This window comes from Vanessa tameamea, chromosome 2 (genome assembly GCF_037043105.1).
Source record: "Vanessa tameamea isolate UH-Manoa-2023 chromosome 2, ilVanTame1 primary haplotype, whole genome shotgun sequence".
In the NCBI taxonomy this organism is placed as follows: Eukaryota; Metazoa; Arthropoda; class Insecta; order Lepidoptera; family Nymphalidae; genus Vanessa; species Vanessa tameamea.
The window spans coordinates 7,916,786-7,938,300 of NC_087310.1; the positions used below are offsets into that span (position 1 = coordinate 7,916,786).

At 31.1% G+C, this 21,515-nt stretch overlaps 3 protein-coding genes across 5 annotated transcripts; 1 reads left to right on the forward strand and 2 right to left on the reverse strand.

Moving 5' to 3' along the window:
- Positions 1-64: 64 nt before the first annotated feature.
- LOC113398977 (translocating chain-associated membrane protein 1) lies at positions 65-3,506 on the reverse strand. Its single transcript, XM_026637950.2, has 9 exons — positions 3,347-3,506; positions 3,095-3,250; positions 2,823-3,011; positions 2,589-2,742; positions 2,237-2,414; positions 1,982-2,097; positions 1,562-1,707; positions 1,190-1,304; positions 65-1,114 (listed from the first exon to the last, which is right to left on the reverse strand). Exons 2-9 carry the CDS (start codon positions 3,227-3,229, stop codon positions 1,014-1,016), a joined length of 1,134 nt encoding a protein of 377 aa, XP_026493735.1. The 5' UTR covers positions 3,230-3,250; positions 3,347-3,506; the 3' UTR covers positions 65-1,013.
- Positions 3,507-5,320: 1,814 nt separating this feature from the next.
- On the reverse strand, positions 5,321-13,644 carry LOC113398975 (ATP-dependent 6-phosphofructokinase). Of its 3 annotated transcripts, none has more exons than XM_026637945.2 (15): positions 13,510-13,644; positions 13,083-13,395; positions 12,788-12,992; positions 12,414-12,568; positions 11,585-11,693; positions 10,368-10,556; positions 9,874-10,017; positions 9,640-9,774; positions 8,933-9,096; positions 7,930-8,071; positions 7,667-7,849; positions 7,506-7,575; positions 7,071-7,295; positions 6,161-6,362; positions 5,321-5,744 (listed from the first exon to the last, which is right to left on the reverse strand). In XM_026637945.2, exons 2-15 carry the CDS (start codon positions 13,364-13,366, stop codon positions 5,603-5,605), a joined length of 2,349 nt encoding a protein of 782 aa, XP_026493730.1. In that variant the 5' UTR covers positions 13,367-13,395; positions 13,510-13,644; the 3' UTR covers positions 5,321-5,602. The 3 variants fall into 3 exon arrangements, with proteins under 3 accessions (XP_026493730.1, XP_026493733.1, XP_026493731.1); XM_026637948.2 differs by lacking the exon at positions 11,585-11,693 and adding an exon at positions 11,937-12,045; XM_026637946.2 differs by lacking the exon at positions 11,585-11,693 and adding an exon at positions 12,158-12,266.
- Positions 13,645-13,943: 299 nt separating this feature from the next.
- On the forward strand, positions 13,944-19,344 carry LOC113398976 (potential E3 ubiquitin-protein ligase ariadne-2). The gene is made up of 8 exons (XM_026637949.2): positions 13,944-14,366; positions 14,451-14,697; positions 14,837-15,012; positions 17,247-17,432; positions 17,778-17,963; positions 18,481-18,597; positions 18,758-18,910; positions 19,039-19,344. The coding sequence occupies exons 1-8, from the start codon at positions 14,145-14,147 to the stop codon at positions 19,207-19,209; spliced, it is 1,458 nt and encodes a 485-aa protein (XP_026493734.1). The 5' UTR covers positions 13,944-14,144; the 3' UTR covers positions 19,210-19,344.
- The last annotated feature ends 2,171 nt before the right edge of the window (positions 19,345-21,515 follow it).

Genomic DNA, 21,515 nt, shown 5'->3' on the forward strand with positions numbered 1-21,515 from the left:
GGACATTATTGAATACGGATAACATAAGATATGCAACGCTTCCTTATTAAAATCAAAACAACCATTTTGTTACCAAATTTTATTCAGAAATAAAAGTAACATCAAGCTTTTAAAAATTGACATTCCTCGTGGAAATTTTATAATAATTTATGAGCACAATTTAATTTTAAGAAGAATAATTACATAAACGTCTAATTCAGTTACGAGTATAACAACAATCATGGATTCACTCTCACAGTTTAAAATTAATTCATCTCTAAAATAACTGCATGCATTAGGTCCTGAATTATCGTTGACTAAATATATAAACAGTATATATTAAAATTGTTAAGTATAATAGACGAAAAAAGCACCGAAATATCATTGTGAAGTGCAATAGAAAATTTCTATTGTCATAGAAAAATAGATATGGTCAAGATATCGAAGTATAAAGTCTATAAAAAATAAAATATAAAGTATATAAAAACAACATATTGGAATTCAAGATAAAAAATATTAATAAAAATGCACAAATTATAACATGGAATTTTAGTTTTTTTATGTGTACAAACACAGTACTGTAAATTTCTTATCAATATATTCATATAAACAACATTTTAACCTATACTTTAAGATTTTTTTACATTTTAAAGAGATATTTTTTACAACCCTGTTTCCACTACACATAATGACAATAGTGCGCTTTATAGTCTAATGACAGTTTCAATTATCTCGACACCGCATTACATTCATACAACTGTTACTATAGGGTGGTTAAATCAATTGTCATGAACTCAGACATGCATTTAAAATAATATAATTACCAATCTCAGAGAAAAATTTCATTAGACGTTTTTAGGATGTCTTTTTCTAGGTATTGTTATTATAGACACATATTATAATACACAGTTCCCTTTGTGCATAGACATTCAAGGAAGTTTAAACTAAAAATATTTGGGAAGAACAAATGTGTATTTAAAGTCTGAAGGGGACCACCTATATTATTCCTAAGTTGACGGGTACAATATGCGCGTTTACTTAGTCTTGGCAGTAGCAGCTTGCCGTTGTCGAAGAGTTTTATTTGTGTTTTGATCAACCTCGGGCAGGTCTGAATCCTCGTTGTGGATTTTTTTTACTGCAAATATATAAATGTTAGCCACATTATAATTAAGTATTGTAAACAATTGTCTTTAAAGTGAAGAAAACATACCCTTTTCTTTCTTAGGTTTTTCCTTTTTCTCCTTCTTTGGCCTGGCCTGACCAAGCTGACGAGCCTCTTGGCGTTCCTTAATAGCTTCCGAAATGAAATTGAACATCAAGTAAACCTGTAACAATTACATTCATTTGTTATTCAATAAATTTATCATATTTTCATTTTAGTGACAATTTTCTTTAGTTAAACTGACATATATTTTTTAAAAACTTTATGTATATTAATCTGGTATATCAAACAGAAAACAATTCTACCACCTATAATACAAATAATTGGTAGAGTACCTCTTTACCCTCTGACAGGTACAGAGATTCAAGTAACAATTGTTACTTATTGTGTTATTGGATATTAAATATGATAAATAAATACCTGGAATGAGACAAGAACTGATAGAGCACCAACACGTAGCAATAATGGTGCCGCACCAGCCACTCCAAAGTAGAATGTCAACACTCCGAGAACCAGAGAGCAAAGACGAACAACAACAAATACAATGCCGTTTAATAACCCCATGACTAAAACAAAAAAAAATTTGCATTCACATTTGATTAACTTCAACCATGACCATGTGCATTATTACTTTACACATTTCAATAAATCCTATACTGTAATATTTTCAAATTGTATGAACAAGATGTAACCTAAGCTATATAATTTAATATATTACTTTCTAGTGCAATATAATTTATGTATGTATAAATTATGGTTAGGCTTAGATAATTCAATAAATAGAAAGATGATTAATATGATAAAACTTGTAAGAAACATTGAAATGATGTAATAACTTACTTTTGTCTAGATAGTCTTCTTTTTCACCTCGGAGGATGTTGTTGAGGCGGTAGGTGTGGCTAACAAACTCAGATAGTGAATGCAACACAACCAGACAAACACCAACCCTCTGGAATCTGAATTTAAAGAGAATATTTTAGTAAATAATTACAATATTGAACACATTAAAAACAAAAAGCTAATTTTTTTAACAATGATATTAGTGTTATTATTTAGTATATATATAATATTTTAGTAAGTAACAATAATACTCACTGGAAACAATATGCCATAGCTAAAAATGCAAATGCTACAATAGCGTGTCTAATGCGTCCCGACCATTCATCCTTCTTGATACGCAGGAAGTACAATTCTGGGATTGTATGAATCCAGTAAGATGCTTGGACTATCCACCATAACTTCAAAAGGAAGCTCATTGGATGGTTTGGGTAACCTGAAAAAAATTTGAATAGTAATCTTCTATTTATACAACATACAATTTTAATTTCAAGATTAACCTAAATCATTTCAAGCAAGCATTCATCCAAATCAATCATCAATATCTGAAAGTATTACTTATTCATAAAACATTCGAAAATGACCTAGATTAGAAATTTTTCATTCTTACCATCCCACAGAAGTGAAATATTGAATATAAATCCTTCCCGAAGGATTGCATCTCCACCCCAAACCAAAGTCATAAGTTGAAATATAATAAGTTGACCTGATTCATTGAGAGCAGACAATCTTGACTTTGACAAATGAAATTTCTTTGATATTTTCTGAAAACAATATGTTACATTTCTAAGTTAATAAAAACATAACTTTATTTACCATGTAATAATTCTTTGTTATTACTTACGTCTAATAAGTACTCCTGGAGTATAGCATGCATAACGATGCAAACCAAGGAGTAAAAGAATATAGCACAAGCATCTTTCCAACCAGTTTCGTATAAGAAAGGTTCTCCTCTTGGTGTTTCACGTGACGGTTCTACCCCAGTAACATTATGGTGCAGGCTGATAAATAAACTTGCGACTGGACTTGTCGACTGCAAAGTAATTAATAAAAATATATAAATTAAGGAATTTCCCTAACGACAAGATAATTACGTGGCATTCACTTGAAACATACCTGCACCATTAATCCCACAAGAAACACCATCACTACACATGAAACAATATCGGCATGATTTTGAATCACGAAATCGTGACTGAAAAATGGGGGGTTCTTGTTAGATTTTCTTCCAATTGCAGGTTTTACACCCATCTTCCCGGTTTTAACCTAAAACTAAAAATAATGTTTGAACAATATATACTTTAATTATGTCTACGATAGTTTATTAACTACTAGTTCGAATATTTATAAAATAAAATATTAATTTACCAGAACTTTAAATTAAAATGCAGCCAACAAATATAAAGACTATCAGGAATCTGACAGTATTTCGACTGACGTGACACTTTCACTTGCTACGCGGTCAAACGTCAACATATATGAAAATAAGATTCTTGTTTGTTGATAGTTGTGTTGGCACTGAAGAAGTCAAGTAAGTTCCGTAAAATAAATAATAATCTTATTTTTGTCTGTTAAAACAGTATATAAAAAAGTAATAAAAAGTAAATAATTATTTTTGATTTTATACTTTCTTAAATCTCATCATTAATTTTTCAAATTTACAATTTAATTTAGTAATTGTATTGTTGAACCGGAAAATCTAGGCCTGTTGACTGCAATTTGAGATTTAAAAAATATATACCGTAGACGATACTTCCGATAGTATAAAGCTCCGGTCACACGGGCTAAAAACTATACAGGTTATACTACCATTTTGATGTATGAATGCCAGTAATAGATTTATAAAATGTAAATTAAAGCATTAAAGCGTGCGTTACTTCATGTTAAATTAAAAAATAAGCACAATCCAATTCAAATTAATCGCTGTTGATACAAATGAGGATGCATACATAAGATAGTAATAGCTATTACGATTTTAATTGATACTGATAACCTATTAAAATCATATTAGTATATTTGATATTATAACCAAATTATTTAATTTAGTAAAAGTTTTTTAGTAAGATAAAAAATCATTCTGCTATACCGAAGACAGAGTTATTCATTTGCCTTGGCTCCGAGTATCATGGAAATGGAGAATTTACAACTCGTTTTGCAAGAAAACAGAAGAGGGACATTTATTTTGTTATTTAGTAAAAAATATTTTGACGTAATATGATACAATACCATTTATATTTTTAGTACAAATAGAAATAAGTACTTATACTTCCATTTAAATAGCGATCTCTTCAAGATGATTTTAAATTTATTATTGTAATGGAATTGAATCCTGATTGCACCTCGATCCCTTCCTCCCTTAGGAGGGATCCCGTGATCCGTCCTGCCTGCAAATTTCCTCCTCCCCCACAGAAGAAAAAGCTCTGAGCGAACTAAAACGATTCCCTGAGATACTCGAGAAAACGACTTACGACGACTGAACATGATTTCCGATGCCCCAATATAAAGGCGACAAAGAGCTTTGACGGAGAAAAATCAAGAATCAAGCGTTCGTTCGCAAGTTGGTCAGGCCTCGATTAATGCAACAAAAGCTTCATGCGCGCTAAAATTTAAGACGGTCGTTACCTGCCTGAGATTGTGAGGGAAGTCCTTTTTATAGGCAGTTGTAACGAGCGCATCCCTATTACGCAAGTAATAACTCTGGAGTAGGTGCGGTTGTATTTTTTTAAGTAATTGTAGATTTTTCAAAAACAACTTCATAAATGAATAGATTTTTTTTGTTCGGCCATCAAACCTAGTAGATTTAAACCATCACACGTGATGTACAGAACAGTTAAAAGGTGAATATAAATTATTTACGAAAATTAACTATATTCCACATGCCAGCAAATAAAAAGACAGGGTTACCACATAAAATAATTAAAAAATAAAATATAGCAAAAAATAGTTTAATAAACATTATAAAAACATGTCTACATTGATTTACAATACAATACAGTAATAGCTACTACTTTGTATTTGAATACAGGATTAAAAATATATCAACCGGGGCAGTACACATTTTTTTATGTCGTAAGGATAACAAAAATTAGCAACTTACTAGTTATAAAATAGGTAAAGATGCAATAACTATAAATATTAAAAAGCACAGTTATTATAACAATTTTTTATTTATTGAATCCTCTATAAGTAAAATATAGATAAGAAAAGCTATTCAATGATTTAATTGATTATTACTTGTATTTATTATTACCAAAATAAAATACTGCTAGTCTGATATCACTACATTGGTGTTGAAAAGGTTCCAATTAAAATAATAAGTATAAGTAATATATGTCTGGTAAATCTCTAAAACATCAGTATAATCTCAAAATATTTATAGATATAAAATCAGCTTGCACAGCCCCATTACAATAATATAACTTACGAGAGTTTATCTATATACTAATAATGAATACATTTTATTCACTACTCAATAAAAATAATTTAGTAAACTAACTACTCTTTGAATACTAATATAATGTATTTATCTTAAAATGGTTGTCAATAATATTTTAATAGCTTTTATATTTAAGCATGGCAACATTAAAATATAGTTGTATGAATGCAACAAGTAAAGGACTAGAATTAAATGACATGTTCTGAGTCAATCTCTCCTTGTTCCACTGTCATGTACATGCCCTCTTCTTCATATGTGGAGTCGTGCTTGGCTAGAATACGCAGGAGAGGACGAAGTTTCATCCACCATTGCTGCTTGGGTATTCTTTGCCTGAAATATTATGATAAATTTATACGATTATATAATTATGATTTTACAATATTATACTTACCATCACCATATTATAATTTGGCCTGTGCTTAAGGCAATTTAACATATATAATGAAGTATACTTTTTGTTTATATAACTTTCGACTATGTATGTGATGACTTACATACTTGATAATTCATATTCTTATGGTTTCCTTTACACCTGATATTAAACATAAGTAAGTCTCTTGTGCCTATAAAGTCCTACCTATATCTTATTCCAACTACAACAGAATTGATGAAATATCATTTGTCTCGCACGGAATACGTAAATTTAAGGTTTGGTTATCTTTATTTCGTCTTCAATTGGAATGGGCTCTACCATATAACAAAGAGTATGTTTAAGTGTAAAACCGTTACTATTTTTCTGTACTCACGCAAAGTTCGTTTGAGCTTTGAGATCTTCAAGTGGTGTGAATTTGTATTGTCTCTTGACGACACCAAGTAGACAGGCGGAATCTGGACCATTTGCTGAGCCTTTTCGAATACTCTCGACAAGCCAGTGCAAGCATTTAGCGGCTGTTTTAGTTCCCATGTTTCTATCGAACGGGGTCGGGGAGCCACCTTGTTGCATATGACCTGTAAAATTATTTAATTTTATTAGTATTTTTCGACAAAGAACGGCTTTATATTTCAAAGTTTACAAGTTGAAAGTACTATTATAAAATATATTATAATCCATACTAATCAGCAATATTATCCTATAGGCTAAGGTCCGGACCTAGAGCAACAGAATTAGGGCCCGACAAAACTTCTTGAGATTTTTATTTTAGTAATCGTGTTATCCCACGTGTCAACATTTAAAAACTCGAAAAAGAGGCATCGCAAAAATTACTCCTATGTATGTATATGTATAGTCTATACCAACCACGAGAGGAACAACCTTGGACATCGAATTAACGCAATATCATCGAGGGCCTGAATAATTTATAATGTTCATTATGGTTTTAAAAAAAAAAGTGTTTTGAACGTCGACGAGACTGCTATCGGAACTTTGAGAGTAAAATTAAAGTGGATATAAGTATGTAGTTTAATGGAATAGTGTTGAATTATAAATAAAGATATATTAGTCAGGAACTGTTTGTAATGCACAATGTAGCTGAGCTATAAGAAAATCACGTGGAAAATTAATTTAATTATTAAATTCAAGATAACTTTCAATTAAGTAGGGGGACGGCATAGGCCTAGGGCAGCCGAGGTATTAAATCTGTCATTAAGTCTTGAAGTAACAAAATTTGTCATAATAATTAGTGATCCTTTTGTAATGAAAGTCATGTAATAACTTACCAAGAACATTCATTCTAGCTGTAAAGAGACCCTTGCCTTCTTCAGAATATAAACGATAAATGAAATCAGTGTTGTAGTTTTCATTGGCTTTCTCATTACGAAGGATAAGCCCTCGCTGGATACCTCCTGTCATTTTTGAAGCCATATGATATACGTCCTGTTGTAAGTCCTTAATGGAGAATTTCTCTTCGTAAATATAGGCAGCATCGGCACCTCCGGCTAACCCTGTAAATTTTATCTATTTTAGTATTTCCCTTTGCACACGGGTCTTTGTTATTTAAAATAAAGTTATAGTCTGCATATGGCAAAATTCCAAGATTTGCAGATTATTAAATGTAGCAGATTTTCGTCCAACTTCATTTTTACTAGGTCATCTCATATCTATATTAAAATTAATTAATATTGCTATAGTATAACTAATTACAATTTTTTTACCTGCCAAAGTTGCTAAGTAGCCGCAATATCCACCCATAGTCTCAACAACAAACACACGACGCTTAGTACCCTGCAAAAAGAAATACATGTTTTTATTAGAGAAGTTTTTGAGTATATTGTGAGTACTATGAAAATAAATCTAGAAGTATTTATTTACTTACCTGAGCAGACTGTCGGATGCGGTCGCAGATCTCGGTGATCTCATTAAGCGCAGTGTCAGTGCCCAGGGAGAAGTCTGTTCCGGGCACGTTGTTACTGATCGTGGCTGGAACGACTACTAGAGGAATACAGAATTCTGGGAACTGAGCGCGTGACTCGTACAGTTCAAGTCCTGCTTGGTAGGCCTAAAAATAAATTATCCAAATAGATGAATTAGATAATATAGATATCAATGGACATATTTAAAAATCTAAAGTACAGGCACCTCAAATCCTCCAATGATAAGTAGTCCCTGGATATTGAATTGTTTGATTCGTGCGGCGATTTCGCCTTTCTTATCCCCGGGGAGAGTTCGCTTGGTTCCAAGGAACGCACCGCCTTGAGCCACCCAACCGGTTACGTCCGACCTTTAATATTATTCAAGGTCAAAATACATATAGTTTGTATGAATCACTATATATTATAAAACAAACTCAAAAATTACCGAACAGATTTTCATACGTTTTTTACTAATTGGCGGAGTGATTCATAAGAAAACTCAAGTTGTATGATTTATTTTTTACTTAACTGTCGTTCACCGTAGTTTATGCTACCAGTGAATGGACGGGCAGCTTGTTGGATATAATTTTAACATTTACAATTAACATAAAAACGATGATCATTAATTAAATTAATGACTTATCGTTGTTAATTCCATTATTTAAGACAGTGTAAAATACATATAAGTCCTATGAGTATAAACATTTTTAACGATTGTGTTTTACTCTATGCATCATACTATAACATCCTAAAAACTCCAAATACAGTGCTGGTAATATTTACCAAAACTGTCTTCTAAAATACATCCAAGCAAGGTTTAAACGTGAACCATTGATGTAATTGTTACCATTAAAGTTTCTGTATAACCCGATAAACGAAAGGAACTAATCATCACTAAAGCTTGGGGGAACACGAAGACTATTCACGTCCCGATAACAATGACGATTGGATCACAATAGCCAACGCTATATCAGTAAAGGCGAGACTGAAACAGACACTAAAATGATATCAAAATCAAAATATACTTTATTCAAATAGGCTTTTGAATCGTCATTTAACAAACTGTATTAAATTAAGCTATGCGTCGTCGCTATGATCCCGGCTCGTTCTGTCTGGCGCCTCCTACATTCCGGTCACCGTTCTAAATCGATGTGTTTTTCATCTCTCTGAGAACTCAACCGAAGTGACCTTTGCCTAGTCGGAAAATAATTAGAAAAAAAATACGAGACCATTCCATCTTGACGATGTTCCCGCTGATGAACCCCTCCATGCCGTCGTGGATGCCGAGCACGGTGTCCCCGCGGTAGATGCAGTTGCGCACGAACGAGCGCACGGCCGCGTTCATGCCGCACGCGGGCGCGCCCACGTGCATCACGGCCAGCGTCAGCCCCTCCTGCGGACAGCGTCACGCCTGACTCTCTTGCCGAACTTACCTACACTCGGGGGAATCTACATTCAAAATTAAATTACTGAAAATATTTAACAGCAAGGGCGGCTACGTCATTGTAATAATGGATTCCATGTGTGGCCGCAATTACTGATCTGTAGTTTTAAGATTTTCACGATATATCCTTATGTATTTGTACGTATTTTTTACCTTTCGGTTCGTACTGGTTTACCTAAGAACCGAGAGAGCTAAATAGAAACATGGTATGGATCTCAACATAAGGTAGCAGATTTTATTCCAAGAAAACTGATCACATGTATTTTCGATATACTTTACGCTTAGCAGTAGACTATTGCAAAGAGGCTTATAACGGGTGAAATTCTGCCACATGCCACAGAACACTTCTGGGTAGAATATGTTCCAAAACTTTTCCTTAAAAGGATGCTATTCCAATCTCTTAGGAGGACAGGCTGTTGTTTAATGTTTAATCATGATTGATGATGAATCATGATTAAATTAAATACCTCTATTATTCAATTATATACTAACTGCAGGTTTTCCAGATGCATCGAAAGCTTCCTTAGGAGGCTTAAGGCGAGTCAACATCTTGTATGTTTCCAAGTTCCTCGCAAAACTACGCCCGCGCAGTTGCACTGCGAGGTCCCAATTTTTGTCTGCCATAGCCTAAAACATTTCATCGATTTTATGGTTATTGTATTAAATATACATTCTGTTTAGTTTAACGTTAGTGCTTAGTATTGATTCTTTACGTCATTTTCTTACCTGAGCGACCGCCTTAGTACGACGCACACATTCCATAAGCGGTAGTCGTACTGCTTGATTTCCATCTAAGGTTACCACACACGGCTCTGTTTCAGGTGTGGCCTCCATTAGAGCCATTACAGCTTCGGCCCCCATTCGACATCCCTGTGAAATTATACCACAGGTATAAGTAGTATTACAAAAACACATAAGCTTAGCTTAAGCTTAAAAATTTGTTTTCAAAATCTACATTAGTCAAATAGTAAATATTAAGGACTTGTAGATGTCAAATCTCAATAAACTAAATAACATAACAACAAAATGAGAAATATTACTTATTTAGTAATATTTCTCTGAATTATTATTGTAATCTTTATTTTGTTGAAGTATTTTTAATTTTTAATCAAACAAGACACAGAAAATAATCTTCCTATCAATAGGAGAGGAGGTCTGTACCTAGACTTGCATTTATAGGCTGTTACTTTTGAATTTTACAGAAAATATATATGTCTTACCAAAATTCTATCAAAAGCAGAAGGTGATCCTCCACGCTGCACGTGACCGAGGACCGTGATGCGGGTGTCCTGCTGAAGGTTTTCCACCACCACCTTCTTCACTAGCTCCGCAGTGATCGGCTTACCTTCGCGGTCAATCGCTCCCTCCGCGACGATGATAATGTTCAAACGTTGACCAGATTTACGTTCCTTTTACATAAAAAAATATTCTTTTTTAACATTATACAAAAAAATCGTTCATATTTCATAATGTATTCTCACGTATTATGTATGTACTATGTTCTAGCTCTAAAATTAAGTACATAGTTATAAACACCTCATGCAATTAGTAAATTCCACTTTTTAAGAGCGTTTATGCCGGTTTGGCCGGTTTCACAGATTTTCTAAAACAAATATTTATGAGTGAGATAAACAAAAAATACTATACAATATATAAGAGACTGAAAGTCTTTTATTAATATAATTTATTGAAAAATTCCTAAGCAAAGGTATATATTTTATTTAATTTAGACGGCAAAATGTGAAAATAAAATTAGTCAAGAGCACCGTAAAATTTACTATATGCGACAATCGATTTTAATATAGTGTGTATATCCGATATATTATAAATATTTCAGTAATTTATTATTTAATTCAGATTCAGTGTGATGTTATTTTATTTTCTATACAATAAAAAAAATATAGACGGAATAGGTAATGTAACATCATCACGATGTTTTTTATCGATTGATTTGACTTTATTAGTTGTGATCATACACAAATACGCAATCACACGCAAACAAGCTGAAGAATCACAAAAAATTACAAGCAGCAATTGGGATAAACACTCTTAATAAATTACCACAGAATTACTACATAGGCTCATTGTATTAAAAAATAATGCAATTCTATTCGAAAGAAATATTAATGAATACAAACCATATTATCTTAATTATTTAATTAAGAAGAAACAATAATGTGCTTAAACTAATGAGGAAGTATAAAAGGGGAAAAGATGAAGAAGATGCAACTAACTACAATATGAAAACAATTGGCATACATTCAACATAGAACCAATCCACTTCTGTAAAAGCATGTTTAAAGCGAGTCGTAATATTAATTGCTCAATTAAGGAATTATGAATCATTGTATTTTGTGATGTGAAACTTATTTTTAGAATGCTGCTTTAATAGAGATTGTCTTATTGTTATCATTGCTACTCAATCCAGTCAGCATACCTGTTGCAAGCGTTTGCAAAGTTTTTCAACCCAATTATTGGGAACAGGGTCTTCGGGAATGAAAACTTGATCAGCTTCGCTCGCCAGAGCGGCCACTAATGCCAGATAGCTGCAACAAGCAGCACCCAAACGTAATGGACCATGGAAATGACACCAAATTTCGTATTTAAATTTTTACAGAAAAAAGATGAGCTCTTTACATATCCAAAGTTAGATAGATTTTAAAATGCCAATTCAATTTTCAGGTAAATGAAGGTAAAGTATTAATTGTCAAATTATTTTGCCAATTAAAAATGAAGTGAAAAGTATAAAGTTATCCTGCTCCCATATGGTAATAGAATTAAATTCTTGCCTCTTTTATTTTTTCACATAATTTTTTATCCCAATTGGGAGGTGCTGGCTCTTCACAAATAAAATTATAGGTAGCATCCGTACTGAGTGCCGTGAATACTGCAAGAAAACTAATGAGGTGTTTAAATTAAGCACTAAAGAAGTAACACTAAATGTGAAAAGAGGAAAGGTAATTCAAACCGGGCAGGTAAAGGCAAAATGTATGAGATCAATAGCGCTTGCCTGTTCTAACTTATCACAAAGCTTATCTTTCCAATCCACTGATGGTGGGGCCTCTGGGATAAACACATAATCTGCTTCAGATGACAAGGCTGTGACCACAGCAAGATATCTATACCAACAAACTATTAATTATCAATATATATTTTGACATAATTATAACATGAATTGGCTTTTTTTTCTTATTAATTATGTTCATTATAAAATGATAGTATCATTAATATTTAATTAAAAAATGTTTTTTTTTTCTTCTTCTTACCCACAATGTCTGCCCATAACTTCCATGATAAAAGTCCTTTGATGAGAATATGCGGTACTAACAATTGCATCAATAGCTTCAATAATACGATGCAATGCTGAATCTGTACCGATTGTCATATCTGTTCCACAGAAATCATTATCGATTGATCCAACCTAATAAAACACAACAATATAAAGTATCATATTTAAACTATATATGAACACACCAATTACAAGAAAGTTTATTTTTATTAAATTTCTTGTTTGTAAATTTGTCAATAAAAGTGTGATAAAGTTTTTTATACATTAAGTTACTGTAATATCAATTTATGAAACCTGTGGAGCAGAATGTTATAAAATCATTAAAGTATCTTATTTAGTTAAAAAGATTACCATTCCCGCAATATGTAAGAACTTATATTTTTCTCTTTGATCTTTAGTGATTCTATTGTTTTGTAGCAATTCATCAAGCAAGCTGGACCACTCTTGTCGGAATAGATTGGCTCCAGTAAGTGAACCATCACCTCCAATTACTACCAAATTAGTAATACCTCTTGTTACTAAGTTGTAAGCAGCACTAAGACGTCCCTCTCGTTTTCTGCAATAAAGTTTGGTTGTTATTAGTTTTAGTTGCTGTTGTAACTAAATATATTTATAAAAAAAAACAAAGTATTGGATGATTACTAACATAAAATCCATACATCTAGCTGATCCAATGATGGTACCACCTTTATGAATAATTGAGCTAACTGATGACCAATTAGCTTCTTCAATGTTGTCTCCACCATCAACCATACCTTGATAGCCCTCACGAATAAAATATACTTTACATCCTAAATAGATGCCCATTCGCACTACAGAACGCACAGCGGCGTTCATTCCCTGTGAATCGCCACCGCTTGTAAAAACTGCGAGACCCTTCCCTTTATGAGAGCCTCGCTCAATAAATCTTTGAGTGGATGATCCATCCATTTTTCTTGAAATTTAGATCACCAAAACACCTAAAGTTTATAAAAACAAAATGTATTTAATAGAAAAATTATGTAATACTTCACTCATAAATTCGTTACGGAATTCCAGTTTAAATTTAAGTTAACATACAAAATCTAACTCACTTTATAAGTAATATTTAAATTTTCAAACAATTGTTACTCTTTATGTTTGAATGCCGGAGAAGGTGAACTTTATCAAGGTGACCTTTAAGTTTGACACAGTTTGACATCTTGACAACTGACAGTAAAACTCAATGTACTTTTAGATCTAAAATTGAGTGAACAGCGTGATTAAGATCGCTTTATCTTCTATTTATTATCTTTAAAAATATTTTAGATAGCATAGCTTACCAAAACGTTTTTTTATTAAATATTTAAAGTGTTACAAATGAAGGTGGCACTTTTATTTTTATAAAGTTAAATTGTTATTAAATTTAATAAAATATAAATTTATTTTTTAATTTTACATAATATGCTATTCGAAATAAAAAATAGGTATATTTATAAGCTATTTCTATAATAATTATTATCTGCTATTCCAACAAGGTCTGACAGTTAAATCGTTTTTTTTTATCTGTATTTTATGTTTTTCCGAAATAAATAATTTGATATTTTCGAAACATTAGATTTATTTCATATTTTGTTCATTCCAATCAAAATATTTTTATATTTGTGGTTGTAACAATAAACTTCTCATTTGTGAATCACTGTAAATAATTCCTCCATAAAGACACAAAAACTGCTAAATCAGCGTCAAAATGTCTGCTGAATCTGATATGGAATATTCGGATAATGATGGAGATGACTATGACTACTACGGCGGACAAGATGATTGCGATATGGAAGCTGTTGATCGTAGTAAATCTGATCCCGAGTTTTTTTTATTCTCATGTCTACGAGTGGAAGAAGTAGAGAAGTTGTTAAATGAATCGATTGAGTTACTTAGCAATAGCCTTCAAATAACGCCCTCGCTCGCTAAGGTAAAATAACTTATATTTTGTATTTAGTCTATTATTTTTGATTTTGATATTGTCTAATATAAAGTTACGTGATATTCTTTTTAGGTAATGCTACACGCATATGAATGGAATGCTCAAGAAATTATAAAAAAATATAAGGAAAACGCTAATGAAGTTTTGGTATACAGTCGCGTAAAACCTCGTATGTCATCAGTACAGGGAAATTCAAGTCGCTCTATTTGTGCAGTGTGTGCAAGTACCCCACCATTACAAAAATATAGTGCACTAGCTTGTGGACACTACTTTTGTAATGATTGCTGGGCAATGCACTTTGAAGTACAAATTATGCAAGGTAATAATCTGAAAACTGTAATAAGTGGTCATATTCAATAATTTAATCAATATTTATTAATTATTAACTTTTCACATACAACTATAGTATCTCAGTATATATATTAATTTAATAAAAGAGACAATCTTATTGATTGTAGGTGTATCGAACACTATACAGTGTATGGCTCAAGAATGTGAAGTAAGAGCACCTGAAGATTTTGTGTTATCTCATGTGACAAAACCAGCTTTAAGAGAACGTTATCAACAGTTTATGTTTAAGGATCATGTGAAATCTCATCCCGAACTCAGGTTTTGTCCAGGACCTAATTGCCAAGTATGAAATGAAATATTATGAAACTAGCCCAAATATTTAGTGCAGTCTAATTATATGTAGTTGAATACTAAACTTCTTAAAAACACTGAAAAAATATTAAATATTTTTGAATTAATCTGAATGTTAAAACTACTTAATGAAATACATTTGCACAACTTTTAATTTGGAGTATCAGTGAAAAAGCATTTCCCATTTACATGGTATTTTATTGTCGCCAATAGTGACAGGAAGGCTTAATATTTTTTTTTAGCCCAATAAATTAACATATTTCAACAGAGAAGCATTTGTGCATCATGTGATCATGATTTGTACAAAAGTTTTGTTTCAACCCGATGTGTATATATACAGGGTTATTGGTAATTCGACGTATTCCCGTTAGGAGGTGATAGGGGTAAATATTTGCGATAATTTTAACTCTCATATGCATGATACAAAAGTGAACCATTTTTGAGTTATCACGTTTTCTAGATTTTTTCAAAATAAGTCAGAATTGCAACTTCAAAAATTTATTAAAAAAAAAGTTTCGATTAAAATCTGCTTTTTTCTTCTGATTTATAAAAACGATTAAACACTGGATATTTTTCAATGTTTAAACAATAATTATCGATCCAAATTTAAATATTCGAGATGGAAAACGATGTCAATATTTTTTTTATTTTTTTCCCTCAAATGTGCCTGAAAAACAAAAAAATCATTATGAAACTTGTTCTGCAGATTATTTTAAAAACATAATCGTTTAATTAGCTTTCCGAAAATATATAAAAACTAGGAATTTATTTCAAAGCAACCGAAATTAAATGATCAGAAAGGACGCTGGTGGAAATTCGTATTCGAACATGACCGAATTCGTACTAAAGGTCGCTCTTTAAAATTCCCACAAAATTGATTTAAAATAATAAACAATGTAAAAAAACTTACTTATTTACTTAACTTACTTACTTAATACAAATTTAAAATAAAATTTAGATACGTACACATTTCAGTAGCTAAGTTACAATTAAGATATTTTGTATTATCATTTTAATCCTGTGCACGTTAATTACGAAGAGGATGCTGAAAGAAGAGTTGCTTTCTGTAGATTCATGCTTAATAAGGATTTAGATGATGCATCTTTTTTTAAAAAATCCTCTGGACCGACAAATTCAAATTTGATCAAGATGGTATTACTAACTACCACAATAAACATTATTGGAGTGAAAAAAATACTGCAGCTTACGAAGATTTTTTGGCAAAAAAAATGTTTGGCCTCCTCGAAGACGTACCTTTGGCTACTAGGCAAAATATGATATACCAGCAAGACAGATGTCCTGCACATTTTGGTATCAATGCTAGGCGATAGCTTGATAGCCATTTTCCTAATCGTTGGATAGGCCGAAGTGGACCCATCCCGTGGCCCGCGAGGAGTCCGGACTTAACGCCGGTTGATTTCTATATTTGGGGTCACATTAAATCCCTAGTTAACGACGTCTCGCCTGTGTTATCCGCGGAAGAAATCAAAATAAGAATTATGAACGCTTCAAATACAATGCGAAATAATTTGACTAGTTCGGTAGTTAAGTCACAACTTAGAAAAAGAATGCGACTTTGCGTTCGCAATAGGGGAAGTCACTTCGAGCAAGAACTAGGCTAAATTACAAAATATCTTAATTGTAACTTAGCTACTGAACTGTTTATGTATCTAAATTTTATTTTAAATCAATTTTGTGGGAATTTTAAAGAGCGACCTTTAGTACGAATTCGGTCATGTTCGAATACGAATTTCCACCAGCGTCCTTACTGATCATTTTATTTCGGTTGCTTTGAAATAAATTCCTAGTTTTTATACATTTTCGGAAAGCTAATAAAACGATTATGTTTTTAAAATAATCTGCAGAACAAGTTTCATAATATTTTTTTTTGTTTTTTAAGCATATTTGAGGGAAAAAAATAAAAAAAAGTATTGAAATATCGTTTTCCGTCTCGCATTTTTAAATTTGGACCGATAATTATTGTTTAAATATTGAAAAATATCCAGTGTTTAATCGTTTTTATAAATCAGAAGAAAAAAGTACATTTTAATCGAAACATTTTTTTAATAAATTTTTGAATTTGCAATTTTGACTTATTTCTTCTAACGGGAATACGTCGAATTACCAATAACCCTGTGTATTAAACTCTCTATTGTAAATAATTCTCATTTCAAAAAATATATTACTTTAAAAGGAAAATATTATTCTGCCTATATATAATTCCAGTGGATTTATCAAGCATGGGTTAGAGAAGGTGCACGTCGTGTTGAGTGTCAAGGCTGTGAATTATTAACTTGTTTTTCTTGTGGTGCACCGCACCATGCACCAACTGACTGTTCGACAATTCGTCGTTGGCTTACTAAATGTGCTGATGATTCAGAAACAGCCAACTACATTAGTGCTCATACAAAGGTAACATTCCCTACATTTTCAAGGCCTTTTATTGGGAAGCTTGATAAATGTATTATACATTAGAGGCACTTCCATTTATTTTGCTAGCTTTAAACTTTATATTTTTATATGTGTGAGTAATCTTGCAACTGAGTTTTAATTCTACCCTTTTATTTACCCAATTAAGCAAATTTAATTCATTCTAACTGTTAAAAATTTTGCTATTGTACTAAATATAGCAATTTATTTTAAGTTTCTACCAAATATAAGTTATGTTTTAAAAAGTTTTTTATTAATTAATTTAAAATTTTATTATAACTTCAAAAGATTAAAATTTATTGAATATGAATATTTATTTCTTTACAGGACTGCCCTAAATGCCAGATTTGCATTGAAAAGAATGGAGGTTGCAATCATATGCAATGTGGTGCTTGCAGGCATGACTTTTGTTGGGTATGCTTAGGTGATTGGAAAAATCATGGTTCTGAATATTATGAATGCAGCCGTTACAAAGAAGATCCAAATTTAGCTAATGATAGTCAACATGCACAGGTAAACAAAAATAATTTGACAATTGTTTAATCCAACAGATGTTTTAGAAACTATTACACCTGTGTTGTATAAATACATTGAATATCTTTTGGTTTCTTCATCAAAGTCATTACAATCAATTCAAAAATAGTAAATGTTAGGGGAGATTGTAAAAAATAATAAGTTTTATGGTTATTAATTAAGGCAACATGCATTTCTAACCTGTTTTTACAGACATAATGCTTGTACTAAACACCTATATATTGCTTTATTTTTAATTACTTATACATATTTTCAATAACAACAATTCAGATCTTAATAACTGACGTGATACCCAAAAGTAAAGACAAAATGAATTCATTTAACAAAGTAATGTGCTTATTACAATAGCAACAAAATGTGTTTATAATTAAGATGGTATTCTGATCAATAATATCAATTTTCCTCTTTACCATACATTATCCAAAGTTGATTATGTTTTATAGATGTTTTTTTTTTTAAATTATATTTAAATGCTTTAAATATATTACTTTTAAAGGCAAGAGAAGCTCTGAAAAAATATTTGCATTATTATGAAAGATGGGAAAATCATGCAAGATCATTGAAATTGGAAGAACAAACCCTTGCAAGTTTAAAGAGTCGTATTAATCAGAAGGTACACTGAAATTATCTGACTAATTTTAAAGTGAGAGTATTATTAGTGTAATTAAGTTAAGCAAAGTTGGAATTAATATTTTTAAGAATATTCAGCTAAAATTCAATAGTTTCATCCTGAACAATGTATAATATATACAATTCCATTTAAAAAATACTAGGTTATGGCTGGTGAGGGTACATGGATTGATTGGCAGTACCTCTGGGATGCAGCTAGACTATTGAAGCGTTGCAGATATACACTCCAATACACATATCCTTTTGCTTATTATATGGATGTTGGACCGAGGAAAGAACTCTTTGAATATCAACAGGTATTTCATTAAAAATTATTGCTGCTAACCTCACATTAATACTATCCAATTATATTGTTAAATTAAAAGAAAACATTTATTCTATATAAAATTATACATTCAATATTTTGCTTTGGTTTTTCTTAAAGGCACAATTAGAAGCAGAAATAGAAAACTTATCATGGAAAGTAGAGAGAGCTGAGACAACAGACAGGGGTGATTTAGAAAATCAAATGGATATAGCGGAAAAAAGACGAACAACATTGCTCAAAGACTTTTTAGAATTTAATATTAATAGCGCCTCCAGTAGTAAAATATAAAACAAATGGTAACATCGAATGAAAAATCAATAAAATAAAGGAAGTAAGCACCTTTGTATAACTTCAGCTAGGTATTTTCTTTTGCCAAAGTATATTTATTAACAAGACTTTGCAATAAAATAGTTGAAAATGAAAGTTGAGTTTTCTTTATGCAAGGCTCAGACCAATTAAAAATACTGGTATGCGCCCAGTGGTCTAACATCTATTCGTTATTGAAAATTTGAATAAATATATTGTACAAATTAGCATGTTTTGAATATTTGTTCTCTTATTTCTAATTTTTTTTATTGATATTGCTCAAACTCCAAACCAAATCTATCAAACAAAAAAGAAATTGGCTGACAAACAGAGGAAAAGATTATGTTATAGACAGCTGTTGTATGCAATTACGATAGTAAGGACCCTACCAAGTTACAACCGCGCTATCTCAATATAGTATTTCAGGCGTTTTGCTACAGTTCCCAAGAATGAATGGTCTTTGTATTATATTAATTAATAATATAAAATTATTTGTTAATTTATGCATATATTGGTTATTTGTAATTAAAGAAAATTTAATTGAAAAAGTGTTTATGAAATTTATTATTTTCACAATGCCAATAAGCTTCAGCTTTGCTTTCAAGCAACATTGACTTTGAATTGACATGGTTGATATCTTGAATAATGTTATTAGATTCATTTTTCATCATCAAAAAATGGCGTTATGAATGTTGGCGAAGTTGTTAAAGAAACAAGAATTAAAAATTAAATCGAATGGAATATTAAGTCCAAGGTTTGTAAAGTTTGTATATATTTACTTCAAAGATTATTATCCAACAAAAGGCACATAAAAGTGTCAGTTTCAAATTTTAACTACCAGTGATATCGAACTGACTAAACGACCAATGTTGGATGACCAAATCTGAAACTATATAAATACCAGTAATTAGCCTAAAATTCAACCTACTTATAGGTACTTATGTAATGTTCTATGTTCAAACTTTAGATAAGAATAATGTTTAGTACAAATTTAAATAAATAAATAAAACTTATATTATTTTTATAAAGATTCGATGATCTGTGACAATTTTGTTTTGATTTTGAAGAGTAATTGATCTTCTTTTTTATAGTATTAAGTGTATGGAATATCATTTCTTACTGAAATAATAACAAACCTCTATATTTTTTATATACAATTAAAATAAAGTAATGATAATAATATGAAATAAAAATTAACAAAAAACTAGAGGTGTCACCCGATTAGAACCATGTATATTATGTGTTAAATAACAGACAAAATAAAGAAATTAACAATGTTTAAGAATAATTATGCAATTACAAAATTGTTATTAAAAGTCCCGTGGATATTAAAACATTAAAAAATAAGTTAAAATAATTTGTATAAACCATATAAAATAGGAAGAGACAGAGAGAAGTAGATAAAGTCGGGCGGAGGGCGCATCACTTTCTATATGACAATTTCTGCCATTTCACTTTACTTTACAGGACTTTATTCTAACAATATCGAAAAATTGATATTGTTTTGCTATAACAATTAGATCAATGATATCGAAAATGGGAAAACATCCCAAATATTTTTAGACCCACCTTAAAAAAAATCTGTAATGCATTTAAATGATATTAAGGCTACTGAAGTAAAATTCATTTGTGAATTATTTAGGAATCTCTTTTCCTCGATATACGCTATTGATGATAGCGTGTCTCATTACCTTGATTTCAATATTACTTGTCCATACAATGAAATTGGAGATTTTAAAATTACGTGAGAGGATGTCTATAATAAAATAAAAAGACTTGATATAGCCAAAAGACCTGGACCTGATAATATTCCTGCAATATTTCTAGTTAATTGTGCAAAGGCAATATGTTTGCCACTATCAATAATTTATAACAGATCATTAGAAACTGGACAATTTCCTGAAGTTTGGAAAGAAACACGCATTGTTCCTATATATCAATGTGGTAAACATGAGTTAATTGCTAATTATCGCCCAATTTCAATAATTTGTAGTATGGTTAAAGTTTTCGAATCCCTAATTTATACACATATATATAATCACGTCAAAAATTATATAAATGATAATCAGCATGGATTTATAAATAAACGCTCTACTTTGAGCAATCTGTCGCTTCATGTTTCTAATATTTCTGAATGTATTGATAGTGGCCTTCAAATGGATGCCATATATACAGATTTCTCAAAGGCCTTCGACAAGGTTAATCACTGCATTCTTTTAAATAATTTGAAATCATATGGTATTTCAGATCGACTGCTGGAGTGGTGCAAAACTTACTTAATGGGTAGA